Source organism: Thamnophis elegans, chromosome 10 (assembly GCF_009769535.1).
Source record: "Thamnophis elegans isolate rThaEle1 chromosome 10, rThaEle1.pri, whole genome shotgun sequence".
Taxonomy (NCBI): Eukaryota; Metazoa; Chordata; class Lepidosauria; order Squamata; family Colubridae; genus Thamnophis; species Thamnophis elegans.
In genome coordinates, this window is record NC_045550.1 from 23,589,437 (window position 1) to 23,605,226 (window position 15,790).

The following is a 15,790-nucleotide window of genomic DNA, read 5'->3' on the forward strand; positions in this document are numbered from 1 at the left end:
TCTTTGGTTGTTTTCTTCAGATGAAAAAGTTGTTGAACATATTCCAATTCATCTTGCTATTGAGCGTGAGAGTTCATTTTGCTGATGAAAATTGTATGAAAATACAAATACAAAAAATATAGAAAATGTTCTTATCTTTAAAATGGAGGATCTAGATAAAACATCTTGCTTCTCAGAGTGCTTGATTGTGATTTGCTCTTTCTTCCATACAGTTGTGCTATATTAACAAATATATAATTAAACATGTGTGTGTGTGCTTATACTTACAAACATTGATATACTGCTCTACTTAAAAAATCTCAGATTGAGATTGGAAATATATCTACAAGGACAATTTGGAAGAAATTACACTGAACCATCTTGGATATGAAGTGTGAAGAAATATGATTATATTGTTTGGAATCAGGAAAATAAATCTGTTTTTAGGCTAAAATAACCACTCCATTTTATGCCATTTTGGAAGTCTAGTCAACAAGAAATCCTTCATCTTTTTAAATCTTTTAGGAAAGAATAAATCTTTTCAGTGTTGAGAAAATCTTTTAAGAATAAAAATGTGTGAGTTAAATATCAGATCTGCTGTAAAAATCCAGATGATAGTTGATAAGAGACAAAAGGCTGAACTGATTTTGCAGACCAAATTCAGTAGCCCTCAGCTGAGTTTTATATGAAAAACAGTTACCATAAAGGAAAAAGGAATCTAATGGACAGTCAGCATTCCTAGATCATTTGCTGTTTGGAGTAATATGGTGGATGCATCTTTTTATACTCTTAGAAGCAGACATATTACTGGGAATCCGCATGATGAATGGACAATTTCAAAGTAGCAAAATTATTGTGTAGCAAGGAATATATATGTAGAACAAGAAGCAGAGAGTAATGAATAAAGCTGATTCAGAAAAAAAATGGTTAAACTTAAAACTGAAAGAAAGATGGGGTCAGATTCTCTCTTTTCCAAGATCACAGTCCGATGAAGAAGTTAAACTTAGAGCAACTTTACACAATCTGGTTTTCTCCAAATGTGTTGGGCAAGAATTATCCAAGATTCCAAAAGTTGCTGCATATACACATCTGTCAGGCTGGGAAATGAAAGTCTAGTACAGTGTTTCTCAACCTTGGCCACTTGAAGATGTCCGGACTTCAACTCCCAGAATTCCCCAGCCAGCATTCGTATTCGCTGGCTGGGGAATTCTGGGAGTTGAAGTCCGGACATCTTCAAGTGGCCAAGGTTGAGAAACACTGGTCTAGTACAGTGGTCCCCAACCCCCGGTCCGTGGACCGGTGCTGGGCCGTGGAGTACCTGGCACCGGGCCGCGCAGTGGCCGGGGGCCATGATCGCTGCAGCGGCCGGGGGCCATGATCGCTGCAGCGGCCGGGGGCCATGATCGCTGCAGCGGCCGGGGGCCATGATCGCTGCAGCGGCCGGGGGACATGATCGCTGCAGCGCAAAGGCTCCTGGGCCGTGCGCAAAAGCTCCTGGGCTGTGCGCAAAGGCTCCAGGGAAGAGAGCCCCGCGCTGGTACGCACGTGATATATAAACAATCAATGTGTCGTCGCGAACAACGCCCCCCCACCCCTGCGCGCGCTCAGCGGGCCACGGTAAAATTATCAAAGGCTGACTGGTCCGCGGCGATAAAAAGGTTGGGGACCACTGGTCTAGTATACCTGTTTACTTTCTGATGAGCTGCCATAGTTCCATATTCATATTGAGATCAGAACAGAATTCTAGACAGAAATTATTTCATTTGTTCATGATTACATTAGACCACCCTGGCATTTTACAGTGAGTGACTGAGTTCAGTGCAAATTTAAATGACAAGAAAAACAATTCTTTTAAAATTTATTCTGATGTTTTTCAGAGAATAATCAAAGACTAGAAATCAGGAATATATTTCAAAGTGTTTTACTGAATTGCATAAGAATCTATTGCTATTATCCAGCTAAATCTCAGTACCATAGCATTTCAATCTGCAATACTCACAAAAATAAAAATAAGACAGTGAAAATAAATAATTATTACGTTTTATGAAATATAGAAATTAAAAATCCATTTTTGTTTGTACATTTATACTTTCTTATACTTAAGCATATGCCACTTTGTTCCCTACTTATTATAAATTAAATGAGTAGGAAAAATTAAAACAGGCACTTTCACACATCTACTGGCAGGCATAGACCAGTTATTAAAACAGGAAGATGTGAAGTGCAGGTAGTGTGAAGTTCAGGTAGAGACAAATAGATATTAAAAAGTAAACAATGAGAACCTCATCAAAATTTCACTCTAAGTTACACTGAAAGATTATTTCATAGCTGGACATCAAGCTGGATTTGAATTTAAAATTCATTCAGTACTTCAGTTTGACAATATGGGGACTCTGTTGCAATCTCTGAAACATCTAACATCCCATATTCGTTAAGCAACACTTGCTTAGAACTTGAACCAGAATGTAAACATATCACAGCAAAATATTTTGCTCTTAATATGTAACATTTTATTTTCATTAATTACAAGCTCTATTGTACTCTCAATAATACAATATAATTGCTTTTAGATGGCACAGTTGATGGCATTGTGATGTCTAAGAACCAGGACAGTTCTCCCTTCTGCTACGTAATGTCACATAGGAAAGAGAGAAGGGATTTTCCAGGCTCTTCAGCATGAATGATATACTAGGCCCATTCCCCTCCCCTTCCTCCACAACAGCCTCTTTGCTTGCACATTATCTGGAAACAGCCTGCTTGCTCAGTGACCTGACCCTAATAAATAAGTGATTTCATCCTTCCATTAGAGACACAGCACAAGGGTGGGGAACCTACAGACAACTATGAGAGAAGACGAAATACGGAGCATGTTACATCTAATACAAGGCCTCTAGTAGATATTTTCCCAAGAATATTCCCTTCTGCTCCTTTTGCTCGGGAGGAGCAAGAATTTTCAGGACCTTGGACAGAACCTCTAAACCACTTGGATTAAATTATGGTCTACCTTGTTCAGGTAAGCCTTTTTTTGACTTGTTGTCTTGTTAAAACTACAGTTCGTCCTTACTTAACACAAAAGAATTTGAAAATAACTAAGGGACAGAAAGGAGAGCTAAACCTTTAAAATGTCTAATCTAACTTTTTAAAAATGCCTCACCTGTTTCCACATTGCTCAGCAAACTTCCTTACCTGGGAAAAATACACACCGATAACTGCACATCTAGTGTTTGCAACAGGTACCTCCCACTATGTCACATGGATTGGTTAGTCCAACTAGGAACAAAGGCTCTCATAGGTTAGATTATCTGTCAGTTATTTGCAGTATTTCCTCATTGCATTAGTTGTTGATAGACAAAAAGCAACTCAGTGGAGGAGTAAAATGTGGGACTGAGAATTTAACAGAGAAAAATAGGAGCACTTTAGGTCCTGAATATTGGTAGAAATTGAAACCAATCATCAAAATATTGTTTTTAAAGTTTTGAACTGATACATATGTTTTAATATAGAAAATAGATTTTGCTTATTAATTGCTAGATAGTTTTTTAAAGATATTATTATTAAATCTTACTGGAAGTGCTACATGGGTCTTGAGCACTTTGATGATTTATGTATCATATTTATACTTTCACTAACAAAGAGGTTAATTACAAAATATTAAAATGTGATTATGTTTTAGTGACACATTGATGTAACAAAATTATTAAAACATGTAAATTTATTAAAATAATTAACACCTTTTTGCTCCTTTTATATTAAGGTCCTTAAAGCATATGCAGCTAAATGGGAAAGATGGTTTTATCAGGTGGAACATAGGGGACGCAGAAATAAATTAGCTTTTCCTAGAATTTGTTTTGCAATTAAATGGGAAAGGTGGAATTATCAGATGGAACTTAACTGAGGATGGTAGAAGTACATTCAATTAAGAAGCCAATTTAATAGTTTTAAGTTCCGCTTTCTTCTGTTATCCCAATTTTCAGACTTGGTTTCTCCAAAAAATATACCTGATAATTTATCTCCATAAATTATATGCTGATAGTGTTGATGATAGTATTATATATGTATAGGTGAGAGGAACTATGATGTGTCTGATTTACAAGGCGTGATCAGTGAACATAGCAACTCTTTTGAAAATAATAGTTATTTTCCTTCACATATCCACTTTTAGTATCATCCTCATGAGGCAATTAGGCATTTATTATCCTCAAAACTGGTATGCTCTCTCTCAGCAGGTCTTGCAGTAGACTTCAAAAAGACTGGCCACTGAATGCATGCGATAAAATATGCTCAATGGCAGGGAAATATTGACCACAATGGCCCAGAGAGTAAAGCCATAGAAAGACTGTTCAATCTGGCTCACAAGGTATGGGCGTGTTCCATAGGTATACAGAATCCACATCTAGCCAAAAAAAGGAGACAGGTTAATAAAGCAAAATGTGAAGCTCAGATACAAGTAGAAATCTTTGAAGCTAACAGCATCAAAGCCTTTTACATGGCCATGCAACATCGCAAAATATGTAGAAAGAGGCAGCATTTGTATCATGACACCGCCATCCCACTTTTATTAGTCTATCCTACTTTGCTACCACCTTAGCAGATTGCTTCAAGACAATGATTCTGCAAAATCTTACATTCTGACCTACAAAGTGATTATTAAGATAGGCCAAGTTGTTCACAAAACTAAGTAATTGTGATGATTAAAAATGGACATTTCTGAGGGCTTTTTCATATATTCTTATATTTGGTAACATTTTGTTGTGTCTTATTTTTGTCTTATCACTTTTTAATTTCACTCATTTATTTTTGTTATTTTTGGAGGGGAATTGATTTTTTCATGTGGTTTATGCTATAGTGTGATTGGTCTTCAGTGATTCTGGATGTTGTCTTACCTATATTACGGTATGTAAGCAACTCAGAATAATTCGACTGTGGCAGGATTGAGTTTGTGGAGGGTGCTTAGGGAATGACTTTGAAGGTCAGGAGGAAGAGCTGTTACCAAGGTAATGATCAACGAAGCAAGCCAGAGCCAAGAAAATAACTTTTTCTCTAAAAAGCCTCTTTTTAAACTTGCTAGATTGTTATTCTAGCTGGTTTATCATATTGGGGTCAACAGTTTGATATATTAAGTAAACTTATATAAAATAGATATGTTCAAAAAAGAAAAATGATAGAGGTGTATATTTGAATGCTGTTATATATTAATTCATGCACTTACATAATGTACACCTCATGATCATGGAAAGAATAGTTATTTTTCATCAGAAAATATTTTTAGAAGTCATTCTGAAAGGGTGATGGGAATCTGCCTTTTGTTCTAAATTGATAACGTTTCTGGAAGATTGTGGTACTTTTCATTAATGAACAAGTTCTTTTATTTTCTCTTAATCCAAATTTCATTGCTGAAAATGCCACATTTCCACAACAATCTTCTATATAAATTGTTTGAAAGCTTAACACTACATGCAAAGATTATTCCAAAACTGCAATTAAATACTTTGTTTTGGAATCCAAGACACCATTTTAACAAGAAGATGCTCAATATCAGTGTAGCACACAGGCTACAAATTATGGTGTTAGGACTTCAACTGACTGGGTTGGTAATTCATTTATTTGATTTATGTGTTGTCTGTCTTGTCTTTGTTCATTTATTTATTTGACTTTTATTCCATCTTTATTACTTTATAAGTCACTCAAGGTGGTGGACATCCATGTTCCTCATCCTGCTTTCCCCACAACAATAATTACTGTGAGGTAAGCTGGACTGAGAGAAAGCAACTGGCCGAAAGCCACCCACTCGGTTTTCATGTCTACAGTGGGGAGTAGAACACACAGCCTCCTGGTTTTTAGGCAGCACCTTAACTGAGATATCAAATTAGCTTTTTTATGAACAGAATCACCAAGAATTACTTGTAAAAACTCACAAGTAGGGAAAAAGCTATAAAGAAAGCAAAATTCCAACTGTCTTGTCCTCTTCAGATTTGACAAGCTTAACTAAAATTACCTCCTGCAGATGATATTTAATTGAAAATGTCTAATTATCTCCATAAAAGTAACACATTTTAAATACCCACTGGCTGCCTCCCCCCCTCCACTACTGCCATCATTTCCCCTTCCTTGGTGGTAAGACGGCACCACTGATGAGTCACTTCCAGCCTTGGAAATCCATCATAAAGCTATTACATAATCACCACAAGCTTAGCCTAGAATATGAAAACCTGATGCCAAGTTGTGGGATTTGGCAATAGTTTTCACTTATTCAGATCATAGAGAATTAAGGAGAATTAATTTGCTGGAAAACAAGAACATAGAACATTTAGATGCCAAATAACAAATAATTCTTTGTTCAGAAGAATTTATTGAAGGTTTTGATATGTTTCTAATTCTATCCCATATTTGTAAGCATTAAGCATGATCTAGCATTTAATATATTCTCTGTGTCTTTCCTTTTCTCTTTTAATAGTTAATCTTATTTATGAAATGCTTCTAATTTATTTCAATAGTGGATGTGCTGATAGTTGTAATTTAATAACTGTTCATAAATTAACCATTCAAAAATGGCATCTCTCCATGCTGGTGTACAATGCCTGGCCCAATTAATTGAAGCTATTCTTATCTCCACAGAGCACATGGCTTCACTGGGCCTGAGCTAAGACCTGCCACTGTGAAACGGATCAATTATATTCTCAAAATGACACCAAGAAGACACTATTCTAGTGTTCTATAGATTCTTGGACTGGCTACCTCAGTCTACAATTCCAGTTTCCATTTGATCTAGGAACCTTGCTAGATATGTTATAATCAAAACCAAGCTCACCGATATGTTATAAAAGAGAAGGAGAAGAGAAGGAGAATTGAAATATTTTGTAGACTCTTCCTCCTGGTACTTGTTCCCCTCTGTTCTCCTTTGATGTGTGAACTCTGGAAGAGAGACTGATCACTTCCATAATCTGGTAGGTTTCTCGATGACTGATTCTCCAAACTGCACATGAAGTTAGTTAGGAAGAGGGCTTTCGAGAAAGGTTCATTAATGTCCTGTTGGGGATCTCCAGAAATGGAAAAGACCCAGCTATTACTAATACAGCCAGTGTTATCTTGTGCATTTGGTTCATGAGACAGACTAGAGTACAAGGCTTCAGTAATAAACAGATTCTGACCTAAGATCTGGATAGTCTTGCAGAAGGAGAAGCAGAAATCCGTAAGATGGAGATAGCCATTGGCATAAAGGAAAAATATGGCAACCAAAAGAAGATTGATATCATAAGAGGTCCACAAGAGCTTCCCAAAAGCAAGGTTACATCTAAGCTTCTTACCGCACTCTTAGAATATCCAGTAGCAGATTTTTTCTTCATCCAATAGGTAACAATGCCCATCAAAGTTGCCAAAAACATGGCAAATAACAACACAGAGTTGAAAATGTAGTATGTATACAGAGCTCTGGAAATCGTTTCAGGAGACTTGGCAAGTACTCCAAATGAGATCATCACCCCAATGGTTGCTGAAATGGTTAAGGCCTCTAATACCAGTCCAGTGAATGTCCCACTCAGGTGAAAATGTACCTTATGAGTGACATGGGATTTCTGGGGAAAGACCTCCCCCCCAGTGGTTTTCCAAATGATGTACAGCATTGCAGAAGAGAGGAGACTGAACTCAATATTGAAGGGATGTAGATAGGCAGCACCTTCTGAGAAGTTGTGGCAAAGACTGGTTGTACAGCTGCAGCTGTTGGTGTAGGAACCACCTACAGAGACACCATGGAAAACATGCTCACTGGAGTGTTTAATTGTAATAGAACAAAAAGGAAACATGTGCCTATCTATGCCAACCAGAAGAAACTATTTCTTCATCCCACTTTCTTGCTTTCTTTATCTAATCAAACTTCATTGTGACAACTTTACCCTATTCAGAATAAATGCTTTGGGTGCAAGATCTGTAATTCAACTGCAGCTTCAAAACTGGAATTGAGTCAACTATGTTCTGTTTTGAAAGTCATGGACTTCATTCAGAAGTGCAATACAACAACGGAAAGCATGATGACATTATATGTACATGTGTGTAAAGGATAATAAACAGAAACCAGGTGAAATAGGGTGTTTAGGAATGACCACAAAAACATGGGAACACAAAAGGCAGTGAGCAGCTGGAATGGGAGAGCAGCATATGATAATTAAAATTAAGTGATGTCACCCCATTCTATATAATCTGAATCTCTTTCTGTCCATTCTGAACCAGGAGGAAATTTTGGACCAGTCTCACAATGGCTCCTTTTTTATGGTGTGAGAAACATAATAGGGTGGCAAGTGCAAACAACTGCTGTAAACTTTCCCCCACCTCTCCTTTTCCAGGATTCCATCATGTCTCAATTCTATTTAAGCTGCTCACTGATTGGTAATCTTTCAGGATGTCCTCCCTAATCAAGAGGTCGGTTTTGTACCATAGGCAGCCTGGGTACTTGCTCCCTTGTGAGCATCATAAAATTCCTCAAGCTGTTTCATGGATTCATCCAGCACCACACTCATCCATAGGAGCACATTGGTGGCCAGTGTGTGCATCAATCCAAACCTAGAGGCCACAGAAAGAAATAGGTTGTGGGTGGGGGAAGAAATGGAATGAATGAATACCAAATCATTGCAGTTCAATACGTCAACATAATTCTGGCTTACAACAAGACCAAGATCTCCGAAGCCTCATTTACTTAAATTATCACACTGTACTCCATTTTGAAGGATTAATATTGTGCTTGTGTGCATTCTCCAGATCATCTTCATTTGTATTGCTTAGAAGAAACATTTCACCTGTTCAAAGGTAGGTGAGCCTGGATACAAACTTTAGCATTAAATAATAGCAAAGACACCTGTAAGAAAGCAACAGAGAATTAAAGATAGATTACCATTTACCTTTAACTTGATCTATGGACAAGCTTTTTTTCAACCTTAAATGCCATGAAGAAGATTGGATTTTAAATGAATATTACAGCACATGGGGATAGGATAGCTAATTTGTCTTCCTAGATTTCACCCCCTATTTATTGAGGCTTGAAATTGCCTTTGCCTTGTTGGGAGCAATTAGTAGTTCTCCTTTTGTGTCTTCAACACCATGCAGTTTTTATGTCAATATTTTCAGAAATGGTTTGTTGTTTTCCTAGGCTGAGAGACAGTGACTGGCTTAAAACCACTCAGCTGGCTTTATGCTTAACAGCCTAGAACTCAAGGTCTCCTGCTTTGTAAAATGGTGCCTTAACTGCTATACCGAATTGGCTTTTTAAGTTTAACTTACTAATTTTGTCCCTTAGCCACCAAAAAGAAAAATCTGTCTTAATTTGTTACTGAGCCATAGTGGTTAGAGTGCAGTACTGCAGGCTACTTCTGTTGATCACTGGCTGCCAGCAATTTGGCAGATCGAATCTCACCAGGTTCAAGGTTGACTCAGCCTTCCAAGGTCGGTAAAATGAGGACCCAGATTGTTGGGGGCAATATGCTGACTCTGTAAACCAGTGGTCCCCAACCTTTTTATCGCCGCGGACCAGTCAGCCTTTGATAATTTTACCGTGGCCCGCTGAGCGCGCGCAGGGGTGGGGGGGGCGTTGTTCGCGACGACACATTGATTGTTTATATATCACGTGCGTACCAGCGCGGGGCTCTCTTCCCTGGAGCCTTTGCGCACGGCCCAGGAGCTTTTGTGCACGGCCCAGGAGCCTTTGCGCAGCGATCATGGCCCCCGGCCGCTGCAGCGATCATGGCCCCCGGCCGCTGCGTGGCCCGGTGCCAGGTACTCCACGGCCCGGCACCGGTCCGTGGACCGGGGGTTGGAGACCACTGCTGTAAACCACTTAGAGAAGGCTGGAAAGCACTGTGAAGTGGTATAGAAGTCTAAGTGCTATTGTGGGGCTTGAGAAATGTTATGTACACCACAAAGCTTCATTTGCCCATTTTGCCCATTAATCTCATTCCCAAGCCTCCTCAAAACAAGAATATTGATTATTTGGCTGTGTCCAATTTAAACAACTTTGAGGACCATAACTGTGAGGTGGTGGTGGCAGCAGCAGCAGCTGGGAACTGCATGCAATTCCTAGGCTACAAAATGTGCATCTTTACATAAAGTACAAGCAAAGTTGTGTTGGGTGTAAGTTAGTCATTCCTCCTCAGTGGTGACACCCTGAAAATTGCTGCCCCTTCCCAAATTCTTATTTTTAAAACTTCCCAATGTCACTGAAGCTCTATCTCATCATATGTAATGGCAAAAGCCCTTTTACCCTAACAAAATCACAATGAAGAAGAATGCAGTGGGGCTTTCAGAGTGATGCAAAAAAAGTGGGGTGATTAGGGAAATGCAGAACAAAAGAGACATTGCAAAATATAACTGAGAATGAAGAATATTTTCAATTAGGCTTTCTGTATTTACTCACCCAATACCTGGATCAAAGCTCACTCACCTGTGTGATGGAAAATACAGCTTGCATAACAGGGAAAACAGTGATTAGCACAGGAATACAGTGCTGCAGTTCATGATAATAGCCCATGAAGAGGCAATCCAAAACCAATGTGGCTAACGCAAAGAGGGACAGACTACCTGCAATTGAAAGAAAGCACAGCCAGGCCAAGAATTGCATGGATCTGATACCCCACAGCAAGCCTTTCATATTGAAATGAAAAGAGTTGGGCTGGAGGGCTCTACTGATCCAATCCAAGAGCTGCCTTTTAGCACAATAGACATTCCTACTAACTTGCTGATGAAAGAATTAGTGGGTTGTTTTTTAAAGTCACCAACTTACTGTATTTGACACATATACAGGCTGAGTTTAGGGAGGGTGATTGGAGTTAAGAAGAAAAATACCTGAAATCACACACAACTTTCCTCCCAACGTCTGCAATTAGTCCTCGACTTACCACCGTAATTGAGTCCAACATTTCTATTGCTAACTGAAACATTTAAATTAATTTTGCCCCATTTTATGACCTTCCTTGCCACAGTTTTTAAGTGATAATAGGTGATTGATAGATAGATGATGGGGAGAGGGAGAGGGAAAGAGAGAGAGGGGGGAGGGAGAGAGGGAGAGAACAGATAGAAAGCTTATACCTTATAATTCTGAAAAAAAATGGGGTTATCTCTAAAAGACATGGAGAGCCCAATATCATTTTTGCAGTTTTACGTGGTGGTTTTTTAATTTCATTCATTGCAAGGGCAAAAAGCAGCTTACAGTTTTATCCCGTAGTAATAACCCTATGAAGTGGGTTAGTCTGATTGGAAATTACTGGCTCAGAGCCATACAGAAAACTCAATGTCAACTGGAAATAATTTATTTCTTTAATTTTCCTTTAACCAAAATGACTGAAGTTGGAAGGACAAGAGAATTCAGGGCTAGTCTTTGAAATTAGGGAGAACTAGGTATTATTTGTTTGCAAATACTTTTTGTAGCATTTCTCTACCTTTGAGCCAGGTTACTCCTGCTTGGGGATTCTGGTGCATTTTCAGCTTCTTGTTGTTAATGGAGTGCCAGCCAAACCAGAGCATCCAGAGACAGGAAGAATTCATGAGCAATGCCAGAAAAGCATGTACAGTGAGGCTTGGAAAGCTCTGGTGATGCATCTCAGCAAGGAGCACAGCACTGCCCACAAATGTTAGCAACGCCAGATAGAGCAGGGACAGCAGAGAACTGTATGTTGCTGTGGATGCCATGTCTAAACAGGGCTTCTTTGGTGGATGGTTGCAAGGTGGAAATGCAGAGTTCAGTTTCCAAAAGTAAGACTGCAGTGACAAACAAATCAGAAGATCTAGTATAACCATACAAGTACCATAATCCTCAACTTACGACTGGTTACTTAGCAACCATTTGAAGTTCTAGTGGACCTGCCTGGGGATATTTATGACTCAAAGTTCCAAATTCTGTGGTCACATGACCACAATTCAGGTGCTCCTCAACACTCTGATCTTTACAGCCATTTACATCATCCTATAGTTACGTGACTACTTTTTATGAGAGTTTTGCCAAAACTTGGCATTTACTTCTTGTTTTCCGCAAATCTGGCCCAACACGAACAATGGGTTGGCTGATCTAAAAAAAACCTAAATAAAGTCTTGGGGGATTACTATTTGGATGAGAGACCATCAGGAAATCCAGAGGTTTAAGGATAGACTGGGAAAGAATAAAATTACAACTAGAAGACCATTGCAAATGTTTTCTGAATAGTCATCAAGAAAACAACATGAAATATGCCTTTGTATTCACCAAGCATGAAGTCTAACTTTAAGGAGTCCTTACCTTATGCATATATAGTTTAATGTACATATAAAATATACAGTATGAAATCTGATTTTTTTGACAGGTGGTCATTCAATAAATATTTGATTGTGTTGACTCAGTGCCCATCTATAAACTTCCAAGCATAAATGGCAGATTTTTGAGGTGCTGCCATTTCTGTATTTGTTGCAGATGGATAGTTATGGTATGGGGAAACTAGCAGGAGTGTAATACCAATGAATTACAAAAACAAGCCAATGGTCAAAATCTACATGCAGTATCCCTAACAACTGTCTCTGAAGCACCTTTGAGCAGCCCAAATGAGTATATGAACAGTTTTAAATTATTTTCTTATTTTTTCATTAAATTAAAACAATGAGGCCTAAGTATAATATACTGGGTTCTAGTATTTTACAATGTTTATAGAATGTTAATAAAAATAATGTCTAAATAAAATGTTTGAACTGTTTGAATATATTTAATCAGATTTAATCAGCTTCTTCTACAATTACAGCTTCCATTCCAAAACAAACTTCACTGAAACAGGAAGAGGAAAAAGGCTAAACCATTACAGGCCTCCCCTCCCCATCGCAGCTATTTAACTGAAACAATCCCATGATATGACATGCAAATATATCCTTCAATCTCTACTTAGTCCAAGTTTGTTTTATATACAACTGTAAGGATGAGGAAGTGTTAGAGACAGATGCACAAAGTCTCTTTTATTGCCACATACAACTACATCAATCACCGGGAACACAGACAAGCCCTAAAGGTTATATACACTCTGGAACAATACATAAGAATTACAAAAGCAGTGTAAATTATAACATGACCTTCACAGCAGGGATCTGATATCAACACAGGATGCTTACTATGTGCTGACCAGGGGCCTCTACACACTGCTCTTCTAAAGAGACATCAAGCCCACCCTTTCTACTGATGCCAGCGCCCTATAACATAAACAATGTCTTTTATAATACTCATTTTTTTACTTCCTTCATACTAATAAAACAACTGTCTGGTTTATGTTGTGAACTTGTTTGCCTCCAGAGTCAGCAGGCACTTTCCATTTGCCTGTTCCTCCTGCTGTGCAACTTAAATTCCCTCATGGTGCTGTATTTAAGGATAGAAAGAAATTTGTCCCTCATGTTACTTCCTACACATTTCCAAAGAAAATATATTTCTTCATCAGCAAAGAATACTAAGCAGCAAGTTCTCTTGACTAGGGCTTCATTCTACAATGTATCATTACAAGCTCTGGGTATGTGACTTAAACTGCAGTTGCTTCTGCCATCAAACCCCATTCTAAGCTTAACTTCAATTAGTGTGGTTGTGAAAATGGTGTTTTATTTCACTTTTTCCTGATCTGATCCCAGCAATTAGGAGTGTGTTATGTTTGTGTCTCAGCATGCTTGTATATGTATGTATATGTATTCCTTTCAAATGCTATAAAATTACACTTGTGTTCTTCATGAAAAGAATTAGAGTTGAAGGAACACAAACAGTTGGAAGGCATTTTATTTTAGCAGTGAAAATGGCACCTTCTCCTACGGATTGTCTCCACCTACATTCATTGCCTTTCTCATACATCACAGTCAGTTCTAATCTGATTCCATTCCCATTCATACTCTTTTGTTATATGCATTTTTCTCATCTACAACTTACATACAGGGAAGTAAACTCCATAGAAAGTTCACTTTGGACAAAAAATGAAAACTATGGTACACAAGGACTGTGTACAGCTGAATAGGAGTGCTATAGGGACTAAGATATAGAGGGAATAGGACTACATGAGAAAAAGAAGCTCTTGAAAATAATTAAAACCACCAATAATCTTAAATCACCTTGATTTCTTAGAAAGGTTGGAAATAGGCTCTTATTATTATCTCAGAATTAATGGTTATTTCTCCAGAGACTCAAAATATGTAGAAACAAAAACAGATTATTATTGTTTAAGTTAGGAGCTAGATGTTCACACACACAATCACACTGAGAGTTGTTTTGCAGGCCAGGTTAGGTCTGAATTTCAGAAAAGCTGAGGTGGGAAACTGCCATGCATGTTACCATCTTTTACGTAATGGCTCCAAACCACACCAGTTCTCAGCCACTTTTATAATTTTTAATAAAGCCAATCCCAGCTTGAAACTCTTTTGCTATTTTGTCACTTGAGTATCCTCCCCTCATCCAGTTAACATGCCTACCTTCTCTTGTTGAATCTTGTGAAAAAGATTTTGAGACTCTAGAAAGAATACAGAGAAGAGCAACAAAAGTGATTAGGGGACTGGAGGCTAAAACATATAAGAACTGTTGCTTGAATTGGGCATGTCTAGTTTAATGGAAAGATGGACTAGGTGCGACATGATAGCAGTGTTCCAATATCTCAGGAGCTGCCACAAAGAAGAGGGAGTCAAGCTATTCTCCAAAGCACCTGAAGGCAGGACAAGAAGCAACAGATAGAAAGTAATTGAGAGAAGCAACCTAGAACTAAGGAGAATTTTCCTGACAGTTACAATTAATCAGAGGAATGACTTGCCTTCAGAAGTTGTGGATGCTGCAACATTGGAAGTTTTTAAGAAAAGATTGGACAACCATTTGTCTGAAATGGTATAGGGTTTCCTGCCTGAGTAAATGGGGTTGTACTAGAAGACATCCAAGGTCCCTTTAAACTCTGATATTCTGTTATTCTCCACAATCTTCATTTTAGTATTTTCCAACCAGCTGTATAAGATGAAGTCTTCCAAAACACAATCATCTGCCTGTACGATTTACTCTACACAGGTCTCTTGTATTCCATCTTTCATTTACGTCTATTCATATTTATCCAAATTTATCCAAATATGTATGTTTGTGTGTGTGTGTGTGTGTGTGTGTGTGTGTGTGTGTGTGTAGTTTATATGTAGGAACTAAACATCTGCAAATTAACACTGATAACTGTATAGTTGTACTGAAACCCCGTTTTGCAACTCCTGAAAATAAAACTAGTGATCCCAAGAATAACCATAATTATTTTGGAATCCTTGCATGCATTTGTATAAACAGATGTAGATACAGCTTTACAGCACCCGTCTCAATCCCCTTTCATTAGACACTTATCTATTATTGTCCTACTGCTGGGATCACAATTCTTGTATGCATTCCTCTCAACTGGCAAATCTGCCACCTGACAAAGCAAGAAATTAATATACCAATGATGATGGTCTGGGGGAGAGGAGAATTTGGGACCACCCTAACCAGTATAATCTGAAGCACATCGGGATTTTCTCAGTTGTTTTGGCTCCTTCCTTCTACACTCCTGTCCAGCTTTCAAGTTAATAATATCCACAGCAAGGGCACTAATGCTGGTTTTTAAAATCATGCCTTACACAACTAGATAAACCAACAGGCATGTTTTCCATGAGCAGCCCCCCAAAATATGTTTGAACTGCATCAATCAGATAAATAAATAAATAATTTTTAATTTGCCTGAAGAAATAAATCTCAAAGTATTTCATTTCAAACATCTATTTTTGTTATAATCAAGACAAATACATCTTTATATTTGCAATTGCTTAAATTAAAAATACCATAATCACAAGGTTC

At 38.1% G+C, this 15,790-nt stretch overlaps 1 protein-coding gene across 1 annotated transcript; it reads right to left on the bottom strand.

Annotated features, from left to right (window-relative positions):
• Positions 1 to 4,198: 4,198 nt before the first annotated feature.
• Positions 4,199 to 12,516, bottom strand: LOC116514372 (proton channel OTOP2-like). Its single transcript, XM_032225933.1, is given in 8 exon segments — positions 4,199 to 4,372; positions 6,788 to 6,811; positions 6,814 to 7,217; positions 7,220 to 7,711; positions 8,405 to 8,532; positions 8,766 to 8,824; positions 10,403 to 10,539; positions 11,397 to 12,516. Coding segments are annotated over 8 exon segments (1,776 nt in total). The 5' UTR covers positions 11,755 to 12,516.
• Positions 12,517 to 15,790: the final 3,274 nt, after the last annotated feature.